Genomic DNA, 14,469 nt, shown 5'->3' with positions numbered 1-14,469 from the left:
TCTTACACTGGGAAGAAAACAAGCTTCCGGGGACCGGTTTCTGCCATTTCAGGCGTCTTCGGCCCGGCTTGCTTGAATCCTGATGGTGCAATGAGCAAGGGACTCACATCTGAGTATACCCTTCCACGCTTAGGGTGGACAAAATTATTTACAACAAGGGGTGGTGATGGACAGAGTCTCTGAATTAAGCAGAGTACTCTCACCCAGTCAAGGGATCAGGGCTAGATCCAACACCGTTTTTTAGCTCATTGCACCATCCCAGTTTCAGAACCTGGCTGTATGCAAATTAGTCTGTCCCTGGCCCAGTGCATCATGGGAACAGGGCAGACCAGACTACAAAAGCCAATTCTTACACTGGGAAGGAAACAAGCTTCCGGGGACCGGTTTCTGCCATTTCAGGCGTCTTCGGCCCGGCTTGCTTGAATCCTGATGGTGCAATCGTTTTTGGCCACTATAGGTGTGGCAGGGTATACTCAGACATGAGTCCCTTTCTCACTGCTCCATCAGGATTCAAGCAAGCCGGGCCGAAGAGGCTGAAATGCCAGAAACCGGTCCCCGGTAGCTTGTCTCCTTTCTGGTGAAGAATTGGCTTGGTAGTTTGGTCTGCCCTGTTCCCATGATGCACTGGGCCAGGGACAGACTAATTTGCATATAGCCAGGTTCTGAGCTGGGATGGGGCAGTGAGATAAATAACGGTGATGGATCAAGCCCTGATCTTTGGACTGGGTAAGAGTGATCTGCTTAATTCAGACACTCTGTTCATCACCACCCCCTTTTCTGTATCGTTTTTGGCCACTATAGGTGTGGCAGGGTATACTCAGACATGAGTCCCTTTCTCACTGCTCCATCAGGATTCAAGCAAGCCGGGCCGAAGAGGCTGAAATGCCAGAAACCGGTCCCCGGTAGCTTGTCTCCTTTCTGGTGAAGAATTGGCTTGGTAGTTTGGTCTGCCCTGTTCCCATGATGCACTGGGCCAGGGACAGACTAATTTGCATATAGCCAGGTTCTGAGCTGGGATGGGGCAGTGAGATAAATAACGGTGATGGATCAAGCCCTGATCTTTGGACTGGGTAAGAGTGGTCTGCTTAATTCAGACACTCTGTTCATCACCACCCCCTTTTCTGTATCGTTTTTGGCCACTATAGGTGTGGCAGGGTATACTCAGACATGAGTCCCTTTCTCACTGCTCCATCAGGATTCAAGCAAGCCGGGCCGAAGAGGCTGAAATGCCAGAAACCGGTCCCCGGTAGCTTGTCTCCTTTCTGGTGAAGAATTGGCTTGGTAGTTTGGTCTGCCCTGTTCCCATGATGCACTGGGCCAGGGACAGACTAATTTGCATATAGCCAGGTTCTGAGCTGGGATGGGGCAGTGAGATAAATAACGGTGATGGATCAAGCCCTGATCTTTGGACTGGGTAAGAGTGGTCTGCTTAATTCAGACACTCTGTTCATCACCACCCCCTTTTCTGTATCGTTTTTGGCCACTATAGGTGTGGCAGGGTATACTCAGACATGAGTCCCTTTCTCACTGCTCCATCAGGATTCAAGCAAGCCGGGCCGAAGAGGCTGAAATGCCAGAAACCGGTCCCCGGTAGCTTGTCTCCTTTCTGGTGAAGAATTGGCTTGGTAGTTTGGTCTGCCCTGTTCCCATGATGCACTGGGCCAGGGACAGACTAATTTGCATATAGCCAGGTTCTGAGCTGGGATGGGGCAGTGAGATAAATAACGGTGATGGATCAAGCCCTGATCTTTGGACTGGGTAAGAGTGGTCTGCTTAATTCAGACACTCTGTTCATCACCACCCCCTTTTCTGTATCGTTTTTGGCCACTATAGGTGTGGCAGGGTATACTCAGACATGAGTCCCTTTCTCACTGCTCCATCAGGATTCAAGCAAGCCGGGCCGAAGAGGCTGAAATGCCAGGAACCGGTCCCCGGTAGCTTGTCTCCTTTCTGGTGAAGAATTGGCTTGGTAGTTTGGTCTGCCCTGTTCCCATGATGCACTGGGCCAGGGACAGACTAATTTGCATATAGCCAGGTTCTGAGCTGGGATGGGGCAGTGAGATAAATAACGGTGATGGATCAAGCCCTGATCTTTGGACTGGGTAAGAGTGGTCTGCTTAATTCAGACACTCTGTTCATCACCACCCCCTTTTCTGTATCGTTTTTGGCCACTATAGGTGTGGCAGGGTATACTCAGACATGAGTCCCTTTCTCGCTGCTCCATCAGGATTCAAGCAAGCCGGGCCGAAGAGGCTGAAATGCCAGAAACCGGTCCCCGGTAGCTTGTCTCCTTTCTGGTGAAGAATTGGCTTGGTAGTTTGGTCTGCCCTGTTCCCATGATGCACTGGGCCAGGGACAGACTAATTTGCATATAGCCAGGTTCTGAGCTGGGATGGGGCAGTGAGATAAATAACGGTGATGGATCAAGCCCTGATCTTTGGACTGGGTAAGAGTGGTCTGCTTAATTCAGACACTCTGTTCATCACCACCCCCTTTTCTGTATCGGTAAAGGCACAATTAGCACCAGCGATGGTAACATGTTTAAATATTTTGATTTCTAGCATGCTCCTTTTCTTATCTGATGTTTTTTTACCTTCCATAAACTACTACTTTTGTTTGCTTCACTGCCGTTTTTTACACCAAATGTTATTTTGAAGAAATCTCAAAGAGCCACATCGGGTAAACCCCCTTAAAATAAATATTTTGATTTTTGGGTATACAAAATATTTATTTTGCTATTCAACTAAATACCAGCCAGTGTGTCAAGAATTCACTAAAACCTATGAGAGCCAAATTGATTTTTTTCCAAGACACTGAGTTGGTCCTGGTAGCAGCGATTAATCTCTTTGTCTGGTCTCTTTATTTGGTCTGAGTGGGTGGCTGAGCACATCAAAGCGCTATAGATGACAGTCACTAATGCTTTAAGCCAACCCAACAGAATTTTGCATTTTGGGGTGTGTAACTTTACTTTATCCACTACAAGTATGAGTGTGCATGCCCCAGCATGTCCTGGGGTGTTACCCACTCCTTGGCCTTCCTATGGTGGAATGAAAGATTGTGTCTGCAGTATAAAAAGCATGTCTTGAAGAGTCCTTGAAAGGCAGTTTTCAAACATTTGTTTTTTAAACTGCTTGTGTAATCTCAGCCATGGCCTCAGTCTGTTACTTGTATGTTTCTTTCATTGCCTCACAGAAGGTGCTGAGAGTGGACATACACAGGAGAGGGCTTTGCCTCCGGTATTCACCAGATGTCCTTTTACTGATGTAAAAATACAACCTGAAAAAGGTGCTAGGCTATTTACTGATAAACAAATGTTGGTGTAGGTGTCTTTTTAATATCCAACTAATAGGCTTGTAGAACACCAGATTGCTGAAGCTAGATTTCTGATTTATGAGTATATAAGTATTTGACGCAAAACACCAATAGTTCTATATTCTCATTTTGAGTTGTAAACCATAACAGGCATGATAATTTTGTCTGGTTAACAAATTCAAAGAATCGGGTCATCCCAAATCAATTTTACTTTTAGAGCCCTGTGACTTATCAGACATTAATTTACATTGAATTCGGTAGAGTGCCCGAACAGGTTGAGTTTGCGTAAAACAATGACATCCCTTGATTCTTATACAGACTAGAATTATGGTCTTGGATTTTCTGATTGTGTTTTTATTTTCAGAATCAAGGGCTGGTGGGTCCTGAATCACTACGTTTCCACCTTTTTGTCTGGTGTCATGCTGACCTGGTAAGTTGCTACAGTCTGTCGATTCATTCCACTTTCAGCAGGATCTCATCCGGAACAATCATATGGGGATGAGGAATTGAAGTAATTAATTGAATTAAATTAAAGTGTAAATTTGGACGGGTGAACGGTCATGTGTCTGCACCATTTGAGGTGAAGAGGGGGACTAGGCAGGGTTGCCCTCTATCACCTTTACTGTTCGCGATACTGATGGAGCGTTTGGCGTGCATTTTGAGACAGAGATATGCGGACGCCGCACTGCGTTTCCCTCTAAGATCTCTGGCGGTATCAATGTACGCCGACGATATGGTGTTGTATGTGAGGGAACCTGCTCGAAATTTGGAAAGAATACTGTGAGAATTCATTAGGTTTGCGCACTATTCTGGTTTGTCTATAAATTGGGACAAATCCATACTATTGCCTCTTACAGATGTCACGCAGCCATTCCCACTGGAATTTCCGCTGGCATGGGCATCGGAACCTGTCCGTTACCTGGGGGTCTGGATGCACCGGGACTCCCACGAGGTGATTAGAGCAAACTATGGTGTGGCTATCTCCAAATTGGAGGATCAGGTGGCCCGCTGGATTCGCTTGCCACTTACGTTTGCTGATCGGGTGTCGCTGATCAAAATGGTGGTCCTTCCCAAATTTCTGTATTATTTTGTGAATGTACCTATCGCCCTGACGTCGCATTTTTTTGTACAGTTGCAGTCCTTGTTAATTACATTGGCATGGGCCGGAAAGAAGCCGCGTGTGAAATGGGATATATTAATTAAGCCTTATGAGCTGGGAGGCTATGCAGTGCTGGACATGCGACTATATTATCTGTGCGCTCAGGCGCATTTTGCTATCTACTGGCTGTCGGCGCCGCCGTTTACACCGCACGTAGCACTAGAAGCGAGCGCAGTGCATCCATTGCCTTTAAAGGCGATGATCGTGAATACGCATACGGTGTTTGACAGAGGGGAAGTGGATACGGTACAATGTACAATTAAGGCATGGGAGAACTTAGGCAAGCGTTCGCATAGCATGCCGCTATTTGCCCCGGGTATGCCATTACTGTATCACACAGATATATCGGTCTCAAGTGAAATGGGAGCCTTACAATTGCTGCAGGACGCCGGGATACACACTATGGGTGATGTTTTTCCGGGGGCTCGTTTTCTATCGTTGCAGAATATGGTGGCGCGGGTGTCTAACACAACCATGGGCACATTTGTGTATGTCCGACTGCGAGCTGCTCTGCGTGCTCTTTATCCTACTTTTCCGGATGAGCCGCCGGTGCTGGGTGCCTTACAGTTGCTCTATACGACGACGGATCAGGTGAAACTGATATCGCGCCTGATGAGGGTGGAGACGGGGTGGCTGCTAAAGCCAGGTGGGATGGTTGTTTGACTGAACCGTTGACTGATGAGGAGTGGTCTGAATGTTGTTCTGCGACTGGCGGCTTTGCAGCTAATGGTAATTTACGCCTACTCCACTATAAGTTTTTACACCAATGGTATTACACGCCTGTACAATTGTTTCGGTATGGTCTGCGAGAATCGTCTGATTGTGTAAGGTGCGGACTGGAGGGCGCGGACTTTCTCCACTTGGCCTGGGGGTGTGTTCGTGTGCATGAGTTCTGGTTGGCTGTAACGACGGCGCTCTCTGAAATGACGTCAATTGCAATTGCTGCTGACCCACGCTTATGTTTACTGGGGATGGCCTCTGGGGTGCCGGCTGGCCAGAGACGCTTGGTTGTGCTAGCACTGCAGATTGCTAAGCGTAAGGTGGCTGTGTGTTGGGGTGGAAGACGAGCGCCAGTCATCAAAGAATGGGTGCAGGATATGGCATATTGTTGCGATCAACTGACTTGTTATTATGAAGTTACCTGCAGTTTCGTGTCCACGTGATGTCTGGGGGCCTTACACCGCATACATGTTATCTAAGCAGGATGATCATTAAAATGTCCTACGCTGTGCGGGATCGGAGGCTGGAAAGCTTGATGGGTGATTTGACTGTCTGGAAGGCCAATGTCGGGTTGTGTGAATGACATAGGATGCGTCTACTAATAAGGAAGGTATCCATAGTAGGGTTGCATTGGCAGCTCATAGACCCGCACTCGGATCTCTGGGATAAATCCTTTTCCGTTACAGAACGCTTCTGCTTTGTGTATAACTTCATCACCAGATTGCTAAGTGTTTTGATACCTCCTTTAGGCCTTGGATGACTTTTATCTTGCTCTGCTGTTCTATGCTGCATAATTGACTGATGACCTGCTTGGTTTTTGGGGGCTCAGGGAGGGGGGTTGTTGCGGTACTTAGTTGTTCTTGTTTATGCCAAAAACTTTGACTGATTGTATCCTATATGATGGTACTACATGACATTCGTTATTACTGTTCACTTGGTGTGACATTATGCTGTTACTTACGGACATTTGTTCTGCCAGGTCGATTGACTGTGGATTTGGATTTAATTCGCGGCCGGCCCTTGCATCGGGTTGTAGGCCAAATGCTGTGTTTTGGTAATAAGGTACAATAAAAGTCTTTAAAAAAAAAAAGTGTAAATTTGGTATTGCCATTTTAGCAACGTGAAAGGATCTTAAAAGTTGGGTATTTTTTATTTTCTACTAATAGACTATGATTGCAAGGGTTTTAGAAGAGTTTTGTGCCATCATCGTAAAGCTCCCAAAGCACAAGTTTTACAACTAAGAACAGTTGCATAGTTGGAGTTAGCTAAAATGTTTCTTGTAAGAAATTGTAACAGGGTCACTGGCAATTAATTATTATTATTATTAATGGTTGGGTTGGTAGATGTTCCGTTATTCTTCAGTCAGATCTGTGAGGCTGTACCCCTCCTAATATATCAGCACATGGGCATTGTTTATGGTTCATGCAGATGATCAAAGCATGCCAAGACTGAGAGCAGATCTACTTGGGTCAGTTTTCTCAAGAAGTTGATTGGGACCCAACAGAAAACTTCTTAATGATAAACTGTTTTCTTCCTATCGACATTTTATTTGCCTCATTAGAAAGTCCATCGCTAGCCATGCAATCTCATGTTAATTAGGTATTGGGTTATGGCAAAGCCAAATCTTTATAGGCTATGCCTGGCTATATTTTGGGAGCTTAGCAAAGAGGCTATTTACTTGGGTAAATCGTTTTAGCTCTGTTGTGATATATAGAAGGTGGAACAAACTTGTAAGAGCTGGGGCAGAGGGGACAAGGGCAGCAAGCAAAGAAGAAAGAATGCTCCCACAGGCCATCGTCACTTGAAAAGTTTTCTTCTAATTTAGAATGTCAACAAAGATCCCCATGGGTCTGCTCATTAGCACTGCATTTTGGCATGTTTCAGCCTCTTGACTTTTTTAAGGTACAAAATAGTGCATCTTTCTCAGAAAAGCATGGAAAGCTGAAAATGTTTGCTTGCACATCTGGTGATATTGGTATGGGCAGGTGTATTGTCAATGCTGCGGGATGCAATAGTACTTTTCCTTTTGCAGTAAATAGAAAAATGCAGAAAACGAGCTATAATCTTGTCGATAAACATGTGCTTGCAAATACCAGCAATGAGACAGTCTCAATAGTAAGCATTTTCTATTATAAACAGTGATGTAAATACCAGAGCAGATGCTGGAGAATGGGAAAGTTGAGAAGTTTTGGTTTGCATTAATCCTATATATTGTGTTCCCTCTTTCAGGCCAGATGGTTTAATGTACCAGATCTTTCGAAACCAGTACCTCTCCTTTTCTATGTACCAAAGTAAGCCATTTTTGCATACACACAGTAAATTAAGAGAATGTCCTGTAGGCAGAAGCTAGATTGACAACTGTAAAAAGGTTTCTACGGTCTTGAAGTTTAGCTCCATCTTATTGCAAATTACACTAATGTATAAACTTCAAGAAATAGCAGTATTCATCTCAATCGTTCACCCTAAATTTCAATCCATGTTAAAATGCTCAATGGCAATAGTTTGGTGTGCGACCCCGGTATCGCCCTCCCTCATTACGCATGTTGATGTTTATGCAACAGGAAGCTGGCACCTCGTCTGGTATTCCAGGCTGCAATACCATAGGAGAAATTGTATTGTAATAAACAGTCTTGACTCGACTTTGACAATTTTACTCTGTGATTTTAATCCAATGTGCATATTTATGATCTTCAAAACTGTATGTTCAACCAATACATTCAACTGGATGCCTTTTCCGACCTACCTCCAACAGCAACTGACGGACGAGTTTTGGTTTATTTGACTAGTGAGATTTACCCCCGACGAAGGGCAGTAGACCAAAATGCATTGAGGATAGGTACTTCACGTTGATTCATGGAGAATGGATAACTTGCCATTTGCTGCTGGAGGAAGGCGCATCCATTTGTTTAGTCTTCCTTAGTGTGGAAGTCATCTTCAGAGGTTAAAAGAGTTAAGAACTGTGTATTGTTTGTTCGGTGGATTACTGGAGAGGAGTGGGTTGCTGTAGAGGTGGCCTTGACTGGTTATGCATAGTTCATACACACCATTACATTTTTTACTGACTGTCCAGGCAGATACCATTGAGTGATTTGTAGAAGGCTCATAGTTGTTGTCCAGAGTGCCTCTGGGAGAAAACATTGAATAGTGAGAATTTGAATGTATGCATGCACATTCATTGTTTGCTTTCTTGACATTGGGTGGGTGAACGTATTGCTCATCACATTGAATTTTAGCTGTGAGGCAGATGAGGAAGAGTGTAAGTATGTGCTTTCATTGTGTGCTGTTTCCCAGGGGACGCAGTATGAGTGGGTAACAAGAGACAATATGCATGTCGATTCATCACAGTGTCTTTGAAGAGGAGTTCTTTGAAGTGGTTGATGTAGGAGTTTTTGCATGCATTTTTATTGCTTTCTGGGCATGATCTCAGCAAGTCTTAGCTTTGAGAGGGTTAAGAGGCGTTTAAGCCTGCATATTCATAATAAGTGAAAAGAAGGAAGTTTATGCATGAATATTCTTTGTTTTTAGGGGTCTGAGTAGAAGCCTGAGTTTCTAAGGTGGGGTTTAAACATGCAAATGTGTTTCCTGTCTCCATGGGGTGAGAACGAAGCCTCAAGTGGTAATAGCTTTTTTTGGGTAACCTCTTTAAGTGGTTCAGAAGTGTGAAAGGTTGCCAGGTTGTGTGCGGACCGTATTTTCTGTGTTGCAACTTGGTGGAAGTACCCCCATTCTCCGCAGTGCTGATGTCCTGATCTTTATTAATTGCTGTGTTGGGAGTTGTGCGATAGGTACAACGATTTAGGCTATCAGCATGCTCACCAAGCTCATACAAGCACCCTATATTGACTATAACCACCTCTATAGCTGGATTAAGAAGGTTTTTCCACTTTGGTTTTCTGATTCCCCACAGGTTTCGTTCAGTTCCTCCAGTACTATTACCAGAGCGGCTGTCTGTACAGATTGAGGGCATTAGGGGAGAGGCATAATATGGATCTCACAGTGGGTAAGTAGAACATGTTATCTTCCATCTTTTGTTCTTTATTTACTATGATGCCCTCATAAACAGCCCATTCCCTCCAGGCAGATCACAAGGTGCGTTGGCAGTGGAAGAGTTGTGGCATTTGAAAACCTTTGTAGACTTACAACAAAATCATTTGATTTACTGGAAAATTGTTTTTCTGCATATTGTATTAATGTTAAGGAAGTGTCCCACAAATCAGGCGTAGAAGTCTCCATAGGAAACATTAAGCATTAGGCAACTATTTATTTCAGACAGTGATTCCCATGCAGTTTACCACCTTTAGCTTAGCGAATAAATCTCTCCAACTCAGGAACTGACTTCTGAACATCCTCTTTGTTGTAAACAAACTACTTAACGAAATAAATCTTCAGCAATGGCTATAACTGATGATTTCCTCCAAAGTTTTCTGTTATGACAATATACCATGAAATTCTATTTGATGAATCCAATGTATGCTGTTATGTTATTTTACCAGGATTTGTATAGCATATATCAAACCCTTGAGTATACTCCCCTGGTGCTTTCATGGCCTGGGTGTCTTTCTACTGTACTGAGATTCTCATTAACAGGATACAAGGTGATCAGTTGGTTAGAGAACATTAGTCTTTTCATTGCATTGTATGGTACTGCTTTATATTGAATAATGGGTCAAATCAGGTTCTTCTGGTCCTTTCAGGGATCCTTGTAATGCATTATTAGTGTGGATATTTTAGCCAATTGACCATGCATTTTATTTTGTCCAGTTGTTCATTATTGAACCAGAGGAGACTGTTTTGTTCTATAACCTCTTTAACTGATGATATGACTTGAGTCCAGTTTTGCACACATGTGATTGTGATATTTATAAACTAACTTCCCCTGAGAGTTTTTGCTTTGTAGATTTGTAAGGCTCTGAATTGTTGAGGTGGCACCAGATAGCTAATTCTTTGACGTTGGTGCTGTGTTGTGCTCATGATTGTGCCAGAGGTCTTTTTATTGTATTCTGTTGTGGTAGGGCCAATTAGAAATTTATGTAGGGGGGACTGAATGATGTGGAAGTCAGAGATACACAAATAATTTGTATAATGGACCTGTGTTCAATGTTTTTGAAATATTCTGTCTTGTATGTTCTGTTGTATTTCAAGATGCAGGAAACCCCAATTTGCGATTCTGTAACCTGTTACCGAATCGCAAAATGGATTTGCGAATTGGTATTTGGAAGGGCTGTGTTTAAGGTGTCCCTTCCATATACCGAATCCCAACGGTATGCATGAATGTTTTGTGACCGTGAATGCATCGCGAAACATTCACATATTACCACCTACTTCAAGTAGGTTGTAACCTATCGCAAATGGGAAAGGGTCCCAAAGAGACCCCTTCGCCTTTGTGAATGGTTGTAAAAGCATTTTTAAGAGCAGACGGTGGTCACACTGACTACTACCTGCTGTTTAAAATGAAAATGAAAACTTTTCATTTTACTTTTTGTAAAGCATCTCGTTTTCCTTTAAGGAAAATGGGCTGCTTTTCAAAAAAAGAGATTGATTTATTTAAAAGCAATCGCTGACATGGTGGGTAGAGCGATTTGAGACACCCTAGGAATCGCAATCTGAAACTCTTTGAGTTTCATTCATTGTAAATTGCTATTGCCTAATTGCGATTTCACAGGAATTCACAATTCTGTATTCGCAATTTACATTTTGATGCATGTAGTCCAAAGAGAATTACTCAGTTACTTTGGCAACATAATTGTAGTTTTTGGGTCTGTTATTTAGAGGTACAAGCTCAGCTACTTATTTTCCATGGACGTGAATACAAGACCCGTCTATGCATAATTTGCAAGGAAAATAGTGTTATTTGTTTATATTAAAATGTGTTGGTGTGATTTTTTGTGCGGTTCCCTGTGTGAAGTTCCAAGTATTTTTCTCTTGAACTTCAAAACTATGAAAAATATACAAAGGCCACAAAGTTATACCCAGGATGGGTTTTTGCTTGAAAAGCATAACTTTTGTGAGCATTATATATGCAGCTGCACTTTTTGTTGAGTGGCTTGCAAGGCAAAGCTAAGCAAAATGTGCATTTACTTGCAAAATATTTGTGAGTTACCAGTGCAAAGGAACACTTCCAAGAGATCAATCCCATGAGTGCATAAGTGTGGGAAAAGTAGCCTACTCTGCAAACTTAGGCGAGGCCAGTAATCGGAAACTATGCAAACATTTATTAGTGTAATCGAGAATCTGTACACTGAGGTCACCGAAAGTGTGATTTACTAGAAATGTAGATAGTTGGTAGTTCATAGGACAAGTTTCCTACAAGGTTCAGCTAGACGTATTCTGCAGTACCTTTAAATGGTTACTCATATCCTAGATTAAATAACTCTGCCAAAAAGTGATTTTGCTGTCCACTAGGAGAATAGACAGTAGAGTTAAAGCATAGTATTTAACATAATTAGAAGCATGTAATATGTAGTGTTTTACCAGCACCTTCTTATGAGAAATAATGTCAGAAGTTAGTAGTGTTTTTAAAAGTATTTTAGAACACCTCTCAGCATACTTGAAGTACCTGATTCAGATGGAAAATTCACAGTGTGGGCGGAACCGACAGCATAAGCCTGTGGTTCTGAGAACAGGTCAGGCCCAGAGCCTTGACGTGGATCCAAAATCTGTATGGGACATGTTTTTATGACTGGAAAAATAGCTGAAACTTTTTACAGTTGGCCTTCCAGAAATTCTCAAATACCAGATGCTCTCCAGTTAATGCATGTGATCTAACTGTTACATCATTGTTCTTCAGGAGAAGGAGACTTGGGGGCTTGATGTACGAAACACTATTTTATGATTTCAAAATAGGGATAGTTAACAAATTGCAATTTCCAAATCACACACTACTATGTACTGAGAGGATTGACAAATAGATAATCACTTAATATCGATTTCCAATTTGATATGGATTACAAAATTGCAAATCTTAAATTGCATATTGCAAATGTTGCGGTGGCGGTAAATGATGGCATCGTTGACAAGGAAATGCTGCTGAGTAATTAATTTTGAGCCTAGGAGAGAAGTACACATTTCCATGACTTCGATTGATCTTTTGACCGGCAAGAGTATCAAGCCAGTGGCCATAGGAGGACGTTGTGAAGAAAATGAATAGAAAACTTGGTGACCAAAAACTTGAGGAAGATTGGGTGTCTGAAATGGTACATTATTTAGAAATACCTCACTCATAATTCAAGTGACCACTAAAACAATATTTGGAGGCATATTCAGGAAAGAAGTAAAGCTAGGAGGGGCACCAACAGAAGAGTGGAGGAGAGCACTGGTATGACCTAAGGTCCAGGTCAACAGAAAAATTGCTAACAGGATGCAGCACCATGGGGGTGGGGCAGCAGTGAAGCATCACTATCTGCAGTGGATCAAGTAATAGAATACACTTCACAGAAAGAGGCAGCGTCAGAAGGTTCAGCAGGTTACACTTCAACTCCCAACAATAAACCAAGTTAAATTAAAACTTAAAATTTTCAATTTACAAAATCATATATATGTATATTTAGAAAAAAATATTTAAAGTAAATTTTATATTCTTTAAAGAAAGTAATGGCAATTCCGCGTATGGCCTGGAAAAATGGGTTGGACATCTGTATGGGGCTGGAACAACCCATATTTATTGCTAGGGGCTGCCCTCGGAAGTACTACAAAATTTGGAAAAGGTGGGCGGACTATCGTGGACTGGAACTGGATCTGCCACCTGAGGACAATGCCCTCCAGCCCCTTTGATAGATCGGCAGCCAGGATAACACTGATGGCGCATTGGTGCGCATGGCACATATTACACTTGATGTATATGATAAAGGTAAAGCAGGCAGCGGCGCGCGGGGGGGGTGGGCCTTGCGGGTGGGTGGAGGAGGGGCGGGGGGTTTTGTAGCTATGCTTACTGTTTGTAACTGTTTCATTATAGAAAATGACTGAAATTGATATTGGAACATTGATAAGGGCGATTGTCTCTGGATGGCAGAGCATTGCATAACATGTGCTTCTCTTGCAGTCAATAAAATCTGTTTTAAAAAAAAAAAGTAATGGCAATTCATGTTGGGTGTTAAATACAGCACAACCAGTGGCACAATTTTAAAACTAGCCCTAATAATCTGATTCTTCTTTTCTTTGTAAAACGGATACTATAGACGGCACCTAAACACTTAACAAGTTTAAATAAAAAATTTAGAAAAAACAACAATATTTAAAATGTTAAAATAAAGAACATAAATTGTAGAAGTTAGCCTTATCATTTAAAATGTTAAACATTATTTTACCTTCAAACAACATAATATCAATTGCCACTTAATATGACTCCATGCCCTGACAGAGGGAGAACCATCAGAGCTGGTAGATCTTGCTACGTCTGAAACACCAGCATTACATTATGGAAAAAATGGAACAGCTGTTGTCTATTCCCATACACCCAATTTCTCCTTCTACTGTAACACTTATTGTTAACACACAGGATTGCAAACTAATGCATACAGGTCAAGACATCCGTGTTTAAGCATACAGGCTTGGTCCTCTAAGCAAGTTACTCATGATATTTTAGGGGAAATGCCAGTTGCATAAGAATTCTATACTTTAGAGAAACCTATGTTAATGATGCAACAAATATAATATAGGGCCATATGTGAGGTAATGAGGTTTGAAAAACCGGGCCTTAGTCAAATTCAGTGTTAAGATCTTGTAATGTATGATATGTCAAAAGCAATGAAGGGTCTGTGCCAGGTTATTGATACTGACTCCGAGCAGCGCATGGCCTTGTATATGTATGTATGTATGTGTGTACCGAGAAGACGTGGAGGAGATAGAATCAACAAACTTAGAAAGTTGGAAACAAGATATATTTTACAACTAGACTCTAAATTTCCGTCGGGGCTGAATGAAACTGAGGATCTGTACACATGCTTGGGGTGAATAGCGCAGTTTTTACAATCAAGGTGTTCAGGACAGGAGTATCTATGATCTTAAGGTAGACACAGAATATTTAATTATGATATGTGCTTTTAGAGTAAAGGAACAAACTGCTCGATGAATAATATATGCAATGATAACTATGTAATATTCAGTTTTTACCTATATTTATTGGCAACATTATTTATTTATATATTTATGTTTACATGTACAGATTATTTATATATTTATATTTGAGTTTTAAGTATTTATTAACCTGAAATTATTTATGCATATAGTAAATTTGTAATTTGCACAAAGTCCACCTATGATCGTCAGTTAACCATGCCTGA

At 42.1% G+C, this 14,469-nt stretch overlaps 1 protein-coding gene across 1 annotated transcript in view; it reads left to right on the top strand.

Moving 5' to 3' along the window:
* TMEM120A (transmembrane protein 120A) overlaps nucleotides 1-14,469 on the top strand; it is a 256,419-nt gene that overhangs the window by 160,465 nt on the left and 81,485 nt on the right. Inside the window, exons 7-9 of the mRNA XM_078679633.1 lie at nucleotides 3,677-3,742; nucleotides 7,421-7,482; nucleotides 9,099-9,191. Of these exons, the coding sequence (XP_078535759.1) occupies nucleotides 3,677-3,742; nucleotides 7,421-7,482; nucleotides 9,099-9,191 (221 nt within the window). The remainder of the gene's footprint in view (nucleotides 1-3,676; nucleotides 3,743-7,420; nucleotides 7,483-9,098; nucleotides 9,192-14,469) is intronic.

Source organism: Lissotriton helveticus, chromosome 3_1, assembly GCF_964261635.1.
Source record: "Lissotriton helveticus chromosome 3_1, aLisHel1.1, whole genome shotgun sequence".
Classification (NCBI taxonomy): domain Eukaryota; kingdom Metazoa; phylum Chordata; class Amphibia; order Caudata; family Salamandridae; genus Lissotriton; species Lissotriton helveticus.
This window is presented reverse-complemented; position numbering and strand designations above follow the sequence as displayed.